We start from the raw sequence: 18910 nt of genomic DNA on the forward strand, positions 1-18910 counted from the left end.
CAGATTTTTTGCTCTAAGAGTTTGAGAGGTATTGGATTACTTTTATATAAACTTAAGTTTGCCTATGTCACACGTGATAATTAAATAAAACCGTTTATAAAATAATAAGCTTTTATTTTGGCAAAAAAGTCAAGTTCTGTCCTTTGCACTGACTGTTGTTATGGTTTGTTCTGAAAAATTCCAGGTTTCTAAAGAAAATTCTCTCACTTTGGGCATTTGAAAAAGTGGTAACCCTTGTCCTACCAAGAATATAAAAGTAAGTCTAAAGCAGAGGAGACGAATGCAGTATTAAGTATGCTCACGCAGGTAACCTTCCTGCAGTCACTTATTTTAGCTGTCGCTGACTAGATATGTAGTAGCAGCATGTTGTCAACTTGTCACGCTTTATTACCTAAAACAAGAACGTGTTTAGTTTTCTGCTCTTCTCGTCTGTACAACCTCAAAATCATCCTCGTAACTAGAAAGCGTCTGGGGACTCGGTTCGTGTATGGGTGGAGGATGGATTGCTGGGGGTGGGGTTCGAGTCTCGTTTGTGTCAAATGGTACAGCTTCTTACAGTAATAAAAGTTGGTGGGCGGTGTTGCAGAGCTGTGACACCCCTCCCCCATCCTAATACTGTGAATCTGTGGTACTTGCTTGTGAGTATTGCAACGGTCAAAGTAGTAAGAGTGTTTACTTAGGGATCACAGTGCTGGTCTTGGGTTAGCAGCAGGTGCCGTGGGGGCAATCGGTGTATGACTACCTTGTCAGCGCTTAAGCTGCAGCCTATAATAGATTGTTTTGGGTATGTGACGGAGCCTAGAGCAGGTCGAGGAATTGAATGGCTCTGGCGTGGTCGTAGGCAAATCCGTGTAGCCTGGCAGGGAAAATTAGAGATGATTTAAGGATTTTGATATGGAAAAGCGAGCGGTGCTGCACTGCTGGCGGGCAGGGCTTCGGAGTTACTCCAGTTGTATTAGGAGAGGGACGCGAGTTCTTATTGTTAACTTTCCTTAGTTTAGGTATATAGACTACCAAAAATCAGTTGTGCTTTAAATGTTTGTTGGTCTTTGAAAAGATCGCCTGTGGGGATGCTGATTGTAATTCTTTGTAAAAAGAACTGTCTTTTTTCAGAGAGCTCCTACAGCAGCCGTAGTTTTTGTAGTGTACAAGCAATTCTGTTTAGCACTTTTTTGTTGAATAAAGCAGTCTTAGTTAAAATACGAACTTTAAAAAAAAGCAAAGACCACTTTGTACGCACTAGCTGTATGTGTACGTGTATAATGCAAGGCTTTCATTTCTATTTATCATTTTATTACCGGTAGGTGGGCTGGACCGTGACTCTTTTCTGTCAGGTTCCGGGTACTGAGGAGAGCAGATACGCACGCAGCTCGGGTAACTAATTTTTAAACCTTGGATGTGAGTTAATCACTCCATTCCTGTGTCACTTGGGAGAATCAGTGTGAGGATCGAAAGATGCTCCTGCAAGGGTCTTCTGGGTGTGTTAGAGGGGAGGTGGTCAGTGCTTTAGCCTCACTGCTTCAGCGTGATCATTCTCATGTGCAGCAGGCTGTGGACAAGCTGGTATCAGAGCTGCATCAGGACCAGAACGGACTAGTCAGGACCATGGTGAATGACCCTGCATGCGAGGACTACATACGGACTCTTTGTGATTTACTCAGAACATCAGACGTGCGGTGAGTCTATGACAGAACTTTATTTCATTTGTTTGGGCCATTATGCCTTTCTGCTTCTCCCATTCTGAAAATTTTCTTGGCCTCAGGCCAGTCAAGGACACACATCTTTCAGAAAAAGCAAACAAATTCCCCATAAGGTTAGCCTTAAAGCATGGCTTTGGCTTAATGTGTGGTGTTGCATTATGCTGCTAGTAGTCATGCTCAACTGGGAGTAAGAAATATATGTATGTATGTATGTATGTGTGTGTGTGTGTGTGTATATATATATTTTTGTATTTCAGATGTTTGCTCAGAGTTGTATTTTTAACTGTACCTGATTGTAATGTGTGTGTGTGTGTGTGTGTGTGTGTGTGTGTGTGTATATGTATATATATATATATATATATATATATATATATAGGAGTTTATGATTGCTTCCACTTATTCTTCTGACTTTTCCCAGTTAGGGGTCACCACAGCGGATCACCTGTCCGCTCATGATTGGCAGTGGAGTTTTACAGTGTCGAGTTGCCAGCCCGGCGCCCAACCTTCCACAGAAGGCACACACATGCACGCACTCACTCACACCTAGGGCCTATTTAGAGTAAAATGAAAAAAAAGGCTTCCACCACAGCAAAAAGTTCACTAAGAAATTCTGTTAAAATGTAGGCTTAAATAAAATGAAGAAATAAAAAGCACAAATTGTGCTGTTCAAGTTGCAGGTCAAACAGGATAAGCGCTTTCAGTTAAAAAACCTTCTTCAGATCCTAGTGTGTAGACCTGACTTACTGCTGTTAAATAAAGATCCTTAATTGCTCAACCAATCACATACAGCAATCAGATGCACACCTTCCTTAAGCCTCCATTTCATTTCTTAATTAGGCTTCTTTCTTTCAAAATAGGTTTAATAGGAACTATTCTGTTGAGCCCTGGAAATAAATGGAGACATTGTCAACAAAACTGAAAAGGAAGAAAGCAAATGGATCATGAACCTCAGAGCTAATTTATTTCCAGGGCTCAACAGAGTAGTTCCTATTAAACCTATTTTGAAAGAGAGAAGCCCAATTAAGAAATGAAATGGAGGCTTAAGGAAGGCGTGCATCTGATTGCTGTATGTGATTGGTTGAGCAATTAAGGATCTTTATTTAACAGCAGTAAGTCAGATCTACACACTAGGATCTGAAGAAGGTTTTTTAACTGAAAGTGCTTATCCTGTTTGACCTGCAACTTGAACAGCACAATTTGTGCTTTTTATTTCTTCATTTTATTTAAGCCTACATTCTAACAGAATTTCTTAGTGAGCTTTTTGCTGTGGTGGAAGCCTTTTTTTCATTTTACTATTTTTGCCTATTAAGGCTTCCTCTGGAGGTGGTTTTTGGTTTGATTGTTAGGGCCTATTTAGAGTGTCCAATCCACCTACAGCATGTCTTTGGGATGTGGGAGGAAACCGGAGCACCTGGAGGAAACCCACATGACCACAGGGAGGACATGCAGACTCCACACAGAAGGCACCGCAGCCGAAGATCGAACCAGAGAACCTCTTGCTGTGAGGCGGCAACGCTAACCGCTGAACCATGACTGCTTCCATTAACATACCATTTTTAGCCATACCCCAAGTGTATTATTGACAGACTAGCAATGCACACAACAGTGTAAAGACAGCTATTACATAAAAAAACAAAATTATAAATTTAATATACTACCTATAATTATGAATAAGGCAGTAGTAGCCACAGAGACAAGATGAGGTAGTCCATGGTATAAAAAAATCCTAAAAGCAAATATTCAGTTCTGTTATTTGTAATGTGTGAAAATAAGGACAACAATTATGGCATTTTACAGATGAACTTAACTCAAAATCTGTTTTAATGTCATGCAACAGTTGTTTAAATGTAAAACAGGGAATGTTACTGGCATAATTATCTATAAAACATTATTGGGCTGGCGTCCTCCCTAATGGCAAAAGAATAGCTGCATCTTAAATTTTAATGAAAAAATGTCATATTTATGTCTCAGCATGTACAAAGAATCACAACATCACTTTTTTTACAGAAATACATCCTCCTTTTAGGTCTGAAATCTCCTTATCAATATAATGTATGTTTTTCACAGCTTCTCTCTTTTACTCTGAAGACAACTGAAAGCTACATGCTTGTTTTCAGGTGACTGTTTTGTAAAATTTGTTATCTGTCAATCTACAAAGGCTATTCTGGCCTGAATTCCACCCTAACTTCTAATGAAAAGGGAGTTTTTGAGGACAAGATCCCTTCATAATCACACTTTTATTTTCTTTTGCACAGTGTGATAGTTTTTAGGAAAAGTAGACAACTGATTCTCAGTTTTGTGTGTGTGCCTGTAAGAGCATGTAAACTTTTGTACTTTGACATGTAAACATGACCAAAAAATGTTACCTTTTAGAAAAGAGTCATGTAATTCAGATACATATTGAGTTAGTTAGCTTGAAAAATGCAAAATATATACATATTTTTTGTGAAATTAACAGCAAGACCAAAGTATCCATATGATTGTATATAAGAAAACCATATAGTGCAAAATGTCAAATTGTGGCAGCAAAGGCATATTAACTGAAATCTGTGGTGCCTGTCCTTGAGGTGACTGTTTCTCCCCCTTTGAGATTTCATTACCAAAGTTTCATGTAATAACAATGGGGTATTCAGCAAAAAAGCACACATAAGACTGCAATTTTAATCTCACAGCTTCCAGTACAGCATACTTTTAAATTCATCTCTACAACTTCAACCACTTTAAACAGTGGCCTTGTAGCCACTACATTTTGCATATGAAAAAGTGTATATTTTTTGATGAAATGTAGGGGATTTTTACTTCTGAAGTAAAGAAAACTTATTATACAAATATTCTGGACATAACAGTCTTCTGAAATGCTGGATTTACTTGACACATATAAAAAGACCATATGACAGTTCCTAAAAGCAGTTCATAATAAAACCTCATAAACTTCATATGATACTTTGGTAAAAGAAACAAACACACACACCGTCCCAGGCAAATTTCCCTTCTTTGACTGAAGGAATCAAAAATGTAATGGTCACATTGCTCTTTGACAGATACTGCCCTTTAAAGCATATAAATAATCATTTAGAAATGATCATGTAACTGGCTTTTGCATTCTTACGTGACCTGCCCCCCCCCCAAAAAAAAAAATTATACCACCATTCTCTATGCATCTGATGTCTCATTGAGAGGAACACGGGAAAAAAATATAATGGCCACAGTAATATATTTCAACTTTCTGTTAGACATAACATTGTCTCCTGACAAGCCAAAAATTATACCACCATTCTCTATGCATCTGATGTCTCAGTGAGAGGAACATGGGAAAAAAATATAATGGCCACAGTAATATATTTCAACTTTCTGTTAGACATAACATTGTCTCCTGACAAGCCATGTCATTTTTATATAACAGTAATCATGTGAAGACCCTGTGCTTTCACACATATGGCTCCTCACCCCCTACCCCATCTCTAATGTTTGATTGTGAAGAAAGTGAAAGAAACAATGAGTACACTAGTTTATTTCATCCTCTTACTCTTGGACATTCAAAAACTAGCCATATCAGTGACTGTTTTGGGTAAATCATGTAATTACCCTTTACGTTCCTAAATAGCTTGTCCCCCCCACACAAAAAAAGACAGCTATCCTTTGCACACATTTCTAATGTGTGATTGTGAGGAATGTGTATAATATGCACATTCACACCACCCTTAGGATTGTGAGATCACATAACTACCCAATATTTTTATATGATACATACCTTGCCTCCCTATTCCACCTCCGGACATACATTTTTTGTGTAAATCTATGCTATGTTGTGATGAAAGTGAAAGAAAAATGATTATACTGTATGTATGTGTGTGTGTGCATGTGTGTGTACACATATGCACACACACACACACTCACACATCCATGTACATATACAGATTGTAGCTCTCAGACATTAGAGGCACCCCCCTGAGACACATCATTTTGGCTTAAATCAAAAGGTTTAGGTCCAGCATAGCAGCAGACTGCACATCTAAATATTTTGTTTCAAGCTGTCTTCTGCTCTTGATTGTTCAATGTAAAACTGTTCTGCTGCACTTCAAATTGTATTTTGCTTTACCTGAGAGTCTGTCACTATCTTCTGCAATGGCTAGCTTGTTGGTGGGAATACAGGCTGGGATAGGCTGCACAAAAAACAAGGTGGAGATAACCACGACACACATAATTAAATAATTTTAAGTTTGTTTTTCTTTTTCTTTCATTGCCTGAGTAACACAACTGATGACAAACTCCTCTCAATTTCTATACACAAGCAGATCTTAAGATAGCACCTCTTGTTGTTCCTTCCAACATGGCTGTTGATGTTACATGCAAACTAAAAGCTTCTTTAACTAATTTAATCATTTCTAAAAACTGGAAAATGAACTACAAAGTAGTATACAGCTGAGAGAGTCTTTGGTGGTACATTTTCCTTGGTTTACTGAACTTGGAAATGTTTTTTGTTTAACAACAGGTTAAGACTGTAGTTCACAGTAAGCGTGCATCCCTGCATCATTTCCTAAATACACTTCTGCATTTTACAGTGATGCTGTCCATAAGAAGGCAAAATAATAAACTTGGCTATAAGAATTTAAAACTTTAAAGGCAGATAGAATAAGAAGCTGTGACAATAAGTGTGACATCATGCCTTCAGCTACAGTCAGAACTAAAGCTACTCACAGCAAATGATCAGAAGTCACAAAAATAGATTGAGAGTGGTCTATCCATATTCTGAGATACATATTTCTGATGTTTTACTCACCAGGCATTGCTAGACTTTTGTCCCATCACTGGTCTATTTGTTTTTCTGTGATACTCATGAGGTTCCATGTGTAACTCATTGGATTGGATCCCTAGAGGAAAAGCCACTTTTGCATATAGGGATTGGAAATGTATATTGGCCAGGTCCATTTTGCTGTTGTATTGCTTTAATACTTGGATTTTCTTAAGTACTTTAATTTTATCATCCCAGGAAATGAAAGCATGCAAAGGCAAGTAGTGTGATCAGTTTAGACATTGTGGTCACTGGCCACACTCAGCAGAGTCATGTACTGATGCTTGCACATGTGACATTTGCCTGCTGCTTTATTCACATGTCTGGCTAGAGTTTTGCCCCTGACCTGCATCTGAGAATACACTTGCATCCTGGAAGAAATCGTGTTGTATCCAGCAGGAGGTTATTTTTTTATCTCCAGAATGCCCTAGCTAAGCTGCCACCATCTGTTACAGTTTCCTTGTGTTTAGTGCTTACTTATAAGTTGCTGATTTTTTTTCATTCATGGCAAAATATCTATTATAAAACATTCTTAAAAAGGTGTAAATCTTTTACGTTTTAAACATCAACAGACAATTCAGTCACACCAAAACTAGACAAGTAACAACTGTCATGGAATAAGAAGCAGGTGGATAATGTTGCTTAAGTGTTTATTTGCATAGTTCAGCTTCGATACTGAGCAAATAACGGACTACTAAAACAATGAACCTAGTAATATTTGAATGCCAACAGTAGAAACTAGATACTTTTAGTAACAAAACTACAAATAATCAGTGCAGAACTAATCCGTAAAAACATACATCTTTAGTATGTACACCTGAAGTACATAAATAAAACACAAATGCACTGCTGAAAACTGCTCCCAAAATGCATACCATTCTCCAGAATAAATAGACAAATGTATTTATTTGTTTATGTATATACTGTTTGACAACTGGGTAAGTAGAATAATCCATTTCAGATAGGACCAGAGCTCAATATGCAAAGTAAAATTACATAACAACTAAGCATGAACAAAAAAAAACAAATTTTCAGAGTTTACATCAGTAAACTGAAGAAGACTATAGCTAGAAATATGAGGGAGCAATATACAAAACGTAAAATTCCAGCATCTTAATATGTAATAAGTAAAACAGAGGACCAAACCACATTTAGGAGTAAAACACTTCTATCATTACTACACATTTAGAAGTCACAAACCATTTGGACCACAATCGACATAGTTGTACCCAATGTAATTGCATATCCAGTGGCCTGGTAATTAATTTGCCTATAGGTAGTAAAGCATATCACTGTGAGTAAGTATTCTAGCCATTACTTTGGAAGCACATACAAGAGGTGTCTTTGAGGTAATGCTCATTACATTTGGACTTAAACCCTGCCATTGTTTTTTGCACCCTTAATTCAAGTGTTAGTTCCTTCCAGGAAATGGGCCCAGTCGACTAACTGCATGCCTCTTATTTTAGATTTGAAACATGCTCCAATTAAAGTAATAGCTTCATCCTGATTCATTGTGAGTTTGTATGTTTGTTTTGTCTTTAGTGGTAAACAAACAACCAAAGTTTAGTATTTTAAAAAGAAGTGTGTTTAGCAAAAGGAATGTGCTAGTAAATAGTAGGAGCCAATTAAGACTCTTAAGCAGATTACAATGGTGGGTAATGTTTGTATCTGTTAGCATAGCAAGTCTAAAGATTTTATTTTGTGCCACGGAGGTTGAGTGTAGGGCTAACAAGGGGAGAGCATACATTGATTTGGGTACCATATTAGTACATTTTTGCCAGTGCTTTACATGTGGCTTGGGAGAGGAGCTGTAGCCTTTTGTAGCATTTTTTTTATTTGTTTATTTATTGACATTTGATTACCAGGAAAGTCCATCTGGGTAAGACCCCATTTTCAGCAGAGGCCCAGGGAGAAAAGCTCCAAAGATCAGAAAACATTTTAAGAAGAATAATTTCACAATGTTCAAAAGCAATACAAAAACGTCTACAGTAAATAATTTTACCAAATTAGACATGATATAAAAACATTGGTTAAAAATAGAAACAAGTTATATGACACTGATTTAATGTTCAGAGAAATTTAGCAAGTTTATAGAGAACTCAAAGGTAGAAGAGAATAATACTAACAGGAATTGCAATATGAAATGAGAGAAAAGCAGGCTTATGGTATATTTAGAGAGAACGCCAGGAGAGAGAAACTGATAGTAAGGAAGCGAGTGAAGAAGGTTGAGTAAGGATGCACAAGGTATGAATAGGTACTTGTTCACATTCAGGGATATAGTTTACTCTGGCGTTGAGCAGGAACAGAGCCATCTTTTGGCCAAGAAGTCATTCAGAATGGTTTGAAGGATAGAAGGGAGGGTATTGACCTGATGGATACAGGTAACAGGTTCCAGTCCTTAACAACATGCTATGAGTACAGATAATGCCCAGAAGATTTGATAGGTATGTGGACAGAAAGGAGTTTCTGGTCATTGGACCATAATGACTGACTGAGAAAATAGTTGTATAGAATGTTATCTAGTCGGTAGATGGATGCTAGATAATTTTATAGGTGCTAAGAAGATGTGTATGTCTTAGTTGATGGGGTAGTTCTAACCAATTTAGGCTTTTTAATGCTATACAGTGGTGGATTCTGAAAGAGATATTTGCTGCAGATTTAGCAGCTTTGTTATAGCATTGCTCAAGTTTTGATTTTTCTGATGCCTGGAGGTTAGTAAGGATGGGAGGACCCTAAAAAGTGTGGGGAGAAGGTAAGTAATGACAAGTGTAGCTTTAGTTCCGTCTGTGAGAAAGGTTTTGGGTCTATAAAGTATCCCAAGTTTTCGAAGAGTGTGTCTTATGCAATTTTGTATATGTAGGTCAGATTTAAGATTGTCAAACACTATCATCCCTAACGTTTTGCTATGAGAAGTGACTTCAATGGCTGTATTATAAAGTGAGAGGACTTCAATTTTTTTTTTGAGAGAGGGATTTGAGGGAAAAATTAGTAGTTTAGTTTTTTAAGGTTGAACATGAGTTGTGAGTTAAAAGCCATGTTTCAATGGCTGTTAAAGCTTCCGGAGTAAATTTCTGGAGGTGTGCCATGTTGTCAGATATGCAAATGAGTATGGAATCATCTGCATACTGTATTAGGAGGGCCTGTTGTGCAGATGTGTGGAGAGTATTGGAGAGAATGTTAGACGAGGGACAAGAACAGAACCTTGTGGTACAGAGGTGATTACTGGAAGTAACTGACTAACATACCTTTAGCTGTGATAGGACTTTGTTGATAATCTTGTCTATGTGAGTGCGTGAGTGCTGAAGGTTAGAGTGACACTGAAAGTGAAACATTAGGGATTAGATTGTCTGCATTATCCTTAAGTATGACAGAGGAACATGTTTTAATTTGTAGGGAGAGGACGACAGCATTATGCTACATTCTGAGGGATTAATTATCAATTTATTGGCATAAGTCCAGTTGCACAGGGCTGTAAAGCTGGTTTCCAGTTTGTACTGGAAGTGTGTATGGGTTTTGCTCAATTCTGTGAGCAAAAAGTAATCAACATATAAGATTATATTTAGGTCAGGGAGGTCAATGGTTAAAGTATTTATAGACAGGGAGAAAAGGAGGGACCAAACAATGAGTCCTGAGGGACTCTAGTGTTATGGATGCCACAATCACAGAATTAATTTTTTTGTGAAAAACTGGAAGGTTCTATCTTTGAGGTAGCTTTGAAGTAACTGAAGAGTGTTATTACCAAAGTTAATTTTTTTAGGTTTTGTAAGTAATGAGATGTGGTTGACAATCTCAAAGGCCCTAGTCATGTTGATGAAGTGGCCATCTCTGGTAGGCCTCCATTCATAATGGTATATATTGTGTGCTCAACTGTATATAATGCAGTCAGTGGTAAAGGAGTTACAGAAGCCATGCTGCTGATCTGACTCGAGACCAGAGTTGTTAAGATGCTTGAATAATTGTTTATGTTAAAAATGTAATATTGTTAAAAAAATAAGCACACATCCTTATAAATACTTAGAATATCACTAAAATCTAATATTCTTGCAGGAAGAAAGCTCCTCTCATAATCACTCATATGTCAGGGGCTTCACCTCACCCACCTCCTTACCTTAGCTATATTAAGGCCACAGTTGCAGAATAGTGTTGATATGCCATACCAAAAGCAGCTAATGCTCTCTTTAGAGGCAGAATCAATGAAACTAATCCAGTGATAGTCAAATCTAATAATTTCCAAAATTTATAAGCAGTTGTCAGCTACACTGAACATGACTGTGCACTCCACAATGTAAATCCATGATGCTGTTTTAGCTGCTTTTCTGTAAAAAAAAATCTAAGCTTGTTTCCTGCCTTTCCTGTAACCAGCCTAGTCCGGATACAGATTTGCTGTTTGTAAGCTTCTGAGCCACCCCCCCCCAAGCCTTTCTGTGTTGGAGGGAAGCCTTCTAGCATATCACTGGGAGTGGTAAGCACTAGGTAGCCTATCTACCACAAGAGGGGTAGTATCTGGCCCAGAAGTTGTAGTTTATTGGCCGTTTGGGCAGTTTTTTCCATCTCTTTCAACTTTCTGGATTAAAAGCCGGCATTTGCGCTTGATTCCCACCTTTCCTGTAACTAGTCTAGTCCAGATATAGATTTGTTGCATCCAGGACTGTTTGTAAGCTTCTGAGCCCCCCAAGCCTTTCTGTGTTAGAAGGAAGCCTTCTAGCTTATCAGTGGGAGTGGTAAGTACTAGGTAGCCTATCTACCAAAAGAGGAGTGATTTCTGGCCCAGAAATTGTAGTTTATTGTTTGTTTGGCCAGTTTTTCCATCTCTTTCAACTTTCTGGTTTAAAAGCCTACATTTGCTCTTGTTGCCCACCTTTCCTGTAACTAGTCTAGTCCATATACAGATTTGCTGTATCCAGGACTGCTTGTAAGTATCTGAGGCTCCCCCCCCAAGCCTTTCTGTGTTGGAGGGAAGCCTTCTAGCTTATCAGTGGGACTGGTAAGCACTAGATGGTCTAGCTACCAGAAGAGGAGTGGTTTCTGGCCCAGAAATTGTAGTTTATTGGCAGTTTTTCCATCTCTTTCAACTTTCTGGATTAAAAGCCCATATTTGTGCTGTTTTCCCGCCTTTCCTGTAACTAGTCTTGCCCAGAAACAGATTTGCTGTATCCAGGACTCTTTGTAAGATTCTGAGCCCCCAAGCTTTTCTGTGTTGGGGGGAAGCCTTCTAGCTTATTAGTGGGAGTGCTGAGCACTAAGTGGCCTATCTACCACAAGAGGAGTGGTTTCTGACCCAGAAATTGTAGTTTATTGGCCGTTTGGGCAGTTTTTCTATCTCTCTCAACTTTCTGAATTAAAAGACCACATTTGCGCTTGTTTCCCACCTTTTCTGTAACTGGACTAGTCCAGATACAGATTTTTCTGTACCCAGGACAGTTTGTAAGCTTCTGAGCCCTCCAAGCCTTTCCATATTGGAGGGAAGCCTTCTATCTTATCATTGGGAGTAGTAAGCAATAGGTAGCCTATCTACCACAAGAGGAGGGTTTCTGGCCAAGAAATTGGAGTTTATTGGCTGTTTGAGCAATTTTTCCATCTCTTTCAAATTTCTGGAATAAACGCCGGCAATTGTGCTTGTTTCCCACCTTTCCTGTAACTAGTCTAGTCCAGATACAGATTTGCTGTACCCAGGACTGTTTGTAAGCTTCTGAGCCCTCCAAGCCTTTCCATGTTGGAGGGAAGCCTTCTAGCTTATCATTGGGAGTAGTAAGCAATAGGTAACCCATCTACCAAAAAGAGGAGTGGCTTTTGGTCCAGAAATTGTAGTTTATTGGATGTTTGGCCAGTTTTTCAATCTCTTTCAACTTTCTGGTTTAAAAGCCTGCATTTGCGGTTCTGCCGCCTTTCCTGTAACTACTCTAGTCCAGCTACAGATTTGCTGTATCCAGGACTGTATGTTTGCTTCAGAGCCCCCCAAGCATTTCTGTGTTGGGGGGAAGCCTTCTAGTTTATCAGTGGGAGTGGTAAGCACTAGGTAGCCTATCTACAACAAGAGGAGTGGTTTCTGGCCCAGAAATTGTAGTTTATTGGCCATTCGGGCAGTTTTCCATCTCTTTTAACTTTCTGGTTTGAAAACCTGCATTTGTGCCTGTTTCTCACGTTTCCTGTAACTATTCTAACTATTGTAGTCCACATACAGATTTGCTTTATCCAGGACTGTTTGTAAGCTTCTGAGCAGTGCCAAAGTGTGCTCGTCAATTTTTCCCCTTAGATCTGAAAGTTCTCTTCTCTCTTGCAGTTTTACTAGCTTATTAGTCTAGCACTTTACCAGACATCTTGTAGCATTTATTGTAACACATAAAGTGCTACCAGTACTAAACTTTCTACAAGGAAACAGATCCAGTACTTATTACTAATGTCCACCCCTCCAGGCATGTCTAAAGATCAGTTCCCTGTGCTTTCTCTTATTAACCTGGTGAACTTGGGCATCCTGAGGCAATGTAGCAACTGCCTCATGTACACTGACAACCCTCTCTTCTTACCTCCTAACACTCAGACTTCTGAGAGATGCGCTTATATATCCAAATTGGAAGCCACATACTCTCCAGCCAAGACTGGAGTAGCTGGTCAAGAGGAAAAGGTCAACACTTGCACCACACCACATGGAACACATAGCCCTCCAGAACACACATCAGGACTGCCTTCACATAAAAACACAAACTACACATCCACCTTCACGGAGGCTCTCAATAAAAGTCTACCCAAACAGCAGAGACCTCCAAGGCAGAAACGTACTCGACCACCACAAGACAACACTAATCATGAGACACATAACTCTTCTAAACAGTGCGCCACTCAACCAAAGTCTCTAAGGCAAAACAGCATGCCCAACACACTAGTCATATGTGACTTGATAGTGAGGCACACTGATGTCCCACTCACTAGGCTGAATAAGTAGAAATTAACAGTCAGCTGCCTGTCAAGTGCCAGGATCCACCACATAATGCACACACACAGATCCCTCAACAACTGGTACAAATATGACTCTGTCATTGTACATGTGGGTGTGAATGACCTGAGAAGTACCTCCCTGGACTACATGAAAAAAGACATGGAGGAGCTCTCGGATTATGTAGCCCAGGCGGGTATGACCCTAGCCCTGAGCAGCATCCTACCATCACCCAGAATTATACCACATTAGAAGCAGAAAATGATTGATTTCAACAATTGGCTAAGTTTCTGGTGTCATTCTAAGGGTATGCAGTATCTGTCTGCCTGGGATGACATGATTGACAGACCTCGATGCTTTGCAAGAGGTGGCCTGTATCTGTCAGCCCTGGGCTTCCGGATACTGGCCAAGGCTCTTGCCACCCTATAGTGCCTTTTTTAGGCAGTGTTCCAAAGACCAAATTACCACCGTAACAGCTAGAAACAAATGCAATCTGAGGGTCATGCTGCTCAATGCTAGAAGTCTAAATCTCAAAATGTATTCGCTCAAAGCACTCCTTAAAATGACATTTGTGCTGTAACAGTGACTTAGTTTAAAGCAACAGAAAGCACCCCTGCACTACCAGACTATAACTCATTCCACACCTTTAGGCCCCAGAACTTGGACCGAAGCTTCAAAGGCAGTGGTGTTTCCATATTCATAAAGTATGTGCACACCTCCAAACTGGTAGCCCAACATAAAGCATCAGAGATACTTCAGGTGCAGCTAACACTGGGTAAGACAGCAATTCAGGTAGTAGCCTGCTGTAGGTCCCAACCATGTCCCAGGACTCACACTCCACGTTCCTAAGCACCCTGGAGAATATTAGGGTCCAACCTAACACTCTGATACTGGGCGACTTCAACTACCCTTCCATTAACTGGGAAAATTACTCGTATACCAATATACTTGCCCAGCATTTCCTGGAATTCATTAATTCCAGTGCCCTGGACCAGCTCGTTCTTATCCCCAATAGAGGTAGCAACATCCTTGACCTGGCCTTTACTAACATGGGCGACCATTGCTCTACACCCAGTCAGCTCCTCCCTGGTTAGATCTGACTACAAACTAATCACCTTGGAAATACATATCCCCTCCCCCACAAATGTAACCACCATGAAAAACCTCTCCAAAAGCACCCATGCAAATGGAGGATAGTTGCATGACCGCTGAATCATACACCAATGCGCTGTATGAACACGTACACAAATGCATGGATCTCACCATACCCAATAAAACCAAGATGCTCTCCTCCAAAAAAGGAATCCAATCTGGTGGTCCCCTGCCATAAACAAACTCTACAACAGGAAGAGAAAACTGATGTGGAATAAAGTAAAGTCCCAAGACTGGAAAAACTCCCTTATCAGCTTCAACAAAAAGTTGAGATCCCTCATCACATCCTCTAAAGCTAGTTATAAAAACAGGATTGCAGCAGATAGTACAGACAGCCACAACGCCTTCTATAGTTATATAAAGAATCTCCACAGCAATACCCAGTTTTGCTCTGAGCTACTGCACAATGGCACCTCCTATACCGAGCCAACAAATATTGCCAATATACTGGTCCACAGATTCAGTGCCAACTTTACCCCTCTCCCCCTCCCAAAGGACCAATCACAGTACTAGTAGAGTGCCAGGCACACAGTATTACTGCTGCACAGGTTAAAACTGCACTGTCCAAAGCCAAGAATACACCTTCTATGGGACCTGACAATATCCCTGGCTGTGTTATACATGAACTACAGAGTGAACTGGCATGTCACCTGTGTGCCCTGTTCAGTCACAGCCTCATCTAAGGCTTTGTCCCTACCAAATGGCGCACTGCTACAGTCATCCCTCTCCACAAAGGAGGAGCAACTACAGACCCTAGGAGCTATCGCCCCATTAGCCTGACGAGTCTGATATGCAAAGCTATGGAATGCATCATCATGGACCTAATAAACAAGGATATAGGGAATCTCCAAACTCTGGATCCCACACAGCTTGGTTTTGTGAAGAGTAGATCATGCCTGCTCAACTAGGAAGACTTCTTTGAGTCAGTCACCAGAGTTGTGGATGAAGGCAATGTGGTTCATACAGCATACCTTGATTTGGACAAGAACTTTGATAACATTCCCCACTCAGGAATCAAAGAAAAACTCACTAAGTTAGGCACCAACCCTTATATCACTAGGTGAGTTGCAAACTGGCTCACAGACAGAACCCACAGTGTAAAAGTATTTGACTCCAAGTCAGACTGCAGACCAATCACGAGTGGAGTCCCACAGGGTTCGGTCCTGGTTCCTCTCCTGTTTGGTGTCTAATTCTCTGAAGTCCAGACCAACACAAATGAACTCTGGCTGACAAAGTTTGCAGATGATTGCAAGTTGGGAGCGATTATTAACTCCCCAAGTGATGCTGATATCCTACAGAAAGGCCTCAATGAGAGCAACAACTGGTGTCAGAACCATGGCCTTAAGCTCAATGCCAAAAAAATGTGTCGACATCCCCTTTGGGAAAAACCCAGTTCCCATGAATTACCACATCGATGGTAGGCTACTGAACACAGATGGCATTATAAGAGATCTAGGGAACACAGGTTGAGAGCAACCTCTCTTTTGACCACCACATTGCCACTGTGGTCAGAAAGTCCTTCTGTGTGGCACATCTAATTAGTAAGGGTTTTGCATGCAGGAAGAAAGAGGTCATTGTCTCCCTCTACTCTCTCCTGATTAGGCCAGTCATTGAGCACAATGCCCCATTTGGCATGTACCTCACTAGGCACCTGCAACAACTGGAGATGCCCCAAAAGTACCACAGAAAGAGGATCCTAGGCCTTAAACACTTGTCCTATATGGACAGACTCAAAAAACTGCAACTATTCTCGGTTTCATATCGCCTACTTAGAGGCAATTGCTGCTTGACTTACAAAGCCATGTCTGACCCAGCTCTGTTAAAAATGCTACATCTAAATAAACCCCAATCCCTCCACACCACATGCTCCAGAGACCTCTACCTCATTACCACAATCAACATAACATGCTGGAGGGACAGGTTCATAACCCAGAGACTGCCCATGCTATGGAATAGACTTCCCATACATGTCAAACAGAGCACCTCACTGGCCCACTTCAAGAGAAATCTTGATGAATGGATGGGAAATATAAAATTTACCCTGGGGATCACTCCAGTGGCTCTACTTGACAGAGGCACTATGAACTAAGGTCAGGTGGCATGATGCCAGGGTAATCCTATGGGCTAGGCTTGTAAAGGCTCCAGGGGCCATTAGCCTAGTACACACCTAAGAACCTGTGATATATACTAGGATTATAGGCATAGTTAACTTAGCTAGAGTGACCATTGTGTTTATACCAGCAGAATTGGTTAATGGGTTGACCTTTGCAGGCATCCACATATCTAAAAAGGTTTATTAGATGTTAGGAACAACTACATTTGAGGAAGATGGAAAATGAGTTGAATGGCTGAAGATTTTAATGAAATAAGGATGAATATGATATGATTTACAGGGTTTGGCCTTGGTAGAAGTTATTCAGAAGAGGAAATGTTGCTCTGAAGTGACCCTTTGAAAGTGAAATGGTTTTAGATAACCAGCCCATGGCTTATGCTAGAAGTAGTTGGATTACGTACTAGAGAAGGGTGTGCTAGGAAATGTTTACTGAAAGGGCAAGCTAAAGTGAAGGGTCAGCACTATTTATACCATCTGAGAGGACAGATGGGTGCTGTGCTGGAACTGTATTCTGTTTCACACTGCATTGTACATTTTGAGGAGTTATTAAGAAGAAAAGAAATTTTATTAAGAAAGTTATTAAGGAGTAATTAAGAAGTTATTTTGCTAGAGTCGTTAATTAATATTTAGTTTTAGCAGTCACTGCAGATTGAAATGTATTGTTGATGAAAATATGGATATGATGTACTGTTAACTTGGTCCATACTTGATCTACGTGACTTTGTTAATTAATATTCTTTTAGATATTAAGGTATTTTGGGACTTCGAAACTTGCATTTATTAATGGAAACACATCTGCCTTAAGGAAAAAGAAAACTGTTGACTGGAAGCACTATGGTTGTATCTTTTGTAAGGTGAATTATTAATTAATGAGGGTTAGAAGGATTATGAATAACTGTGTTTAAAAGACTTGAAAGCAATGAGTTAAGCTATAACTCCAATTATTTTGTTGAGAAGTGTGAATAAGAGAATGCAACAGTCATTGAGTGTTAGAGGAGAGTTTTGTTTACTAAAGTCCAATCAGTTAATGAGTTGTTATTGTTATAAGAAAAGACCTGGTGCACTTAGCAGTTACCTATGTTACATTTATATTGCCTACATACAGAATGAATCATTGGTGTAGGGAACTATTTTGGTTAGAAGATGATAAAAGTTGCAGTATGATATTTATCAGAGTATAGATAAATGGTATTAATGATGCTGAGAACGTTATTCAGAAGAAGGAGCACTGGGATTCAGTTGTGGGTGACACTTAAGAAGCGCATTGTCTCATGAGTAGTCCTATATATGTATGATTACACTTCTGTGTATGTCAACAAGATGTAACGTGATGAACACCAAGTCATCAGGATGCAACTTTTTCATTTTACCATTCCCCGATGGTATTTCCCATTGTTTTATTATTTTATTTATTTATTATTTGTTAACCGGGAAAGTCCGACTTGGAATGAAGCTAATTTTCGGCAGGGGCCTGGAGAAGAAAGGCTCCAGATGCATGTCTTTGTAATGTGGGAGGAAACCGGAGCACCCAGAGGAAACCCACACGAATGCAGAAAGGACATGCAGGCCCCACACAGAAGACGCCCCAACCAAGAATCAAACCGGAAAACCTCTTGCTGTGAGGCGACATCGCTACCGCTGCACCACTACCCCGTCGTTTTAATAGGATGGCGAGAGTGCCATGGATCCTGTAAGTGCTGTCACCCTTTCCAGGTGTTTCTCTTTTCCCTAATATTGCATGACTGTGGAGCTAGTGGAAGAGAAGGGCAAAGTACCTTATATTCAGGTGCTTCCTGCGGAAAACACTGAGTTTGTGTTTTTTACAATTAATTGACTAGTTAGGCAATTGTGATCAACTAGATGGCTCATCAGAGAGTTGGGATTTGGAGCTTTGAAGGGGAACCATTTGAATATATGTTCTAATTGTGTGCATATATACTGTAGGCTTCATGTTAAACTCTCTTTATTCATTTTCATTCATTCATTATCAGATATCCATTTATTCTGTTCACGGTTGTGGAAGACCTGTAGTCTATCCCAGCAAACAATGGGTGAAAGAAAGAAAACTGATGTTAAGAAGATGGCAGTCCATTGCAGGACAAACTCACTCACTGAGATTGTGTGTGTTTGTACACACACATGCGCGCGCTTACATTTACAGAGAGTTTAAATTTGGCAACGTTTGGACCTCTACCACAGCATGTCATTCTTGTTCTCTAAGT

General features: G+C 39.9%; 1 protein-coding gene across 1 annotated transcript in view; it reads left to right on the forward strand.

The window, feature by feature from the left end:
* The first annotated feature begins 1455 nt into the window (after window positions 1-1455).
* LOC122790600 overlaps window positions 1456-18910 on the forward strand; it is a 358557-nt gene continuing 341102 nt past the window's right edge. The window contains exon 1 of the mRNA XM_044058127.1: window positions 1456-1676. Within this exon, the coding sequence (XP_043914062.1) occupies window positions 1456-1676 (221 nt within the window). The remainder of the gene's footprint in view (window positions 1677-18910) is intronic.

Source organism: Protopterus annectens, chromosome 16.part0 (assembly GCF_019279795.1).
Source record: "Protopterus annectens isolate FY-2018-M chromosome 16.part0, PAN1.0, whole genome shotgun sequence".
NCBI lineage: Eukaryota > Metazoa > Chordata > Ceratodontiformes > Protopteridae > Protopterus > Protopterus annectens.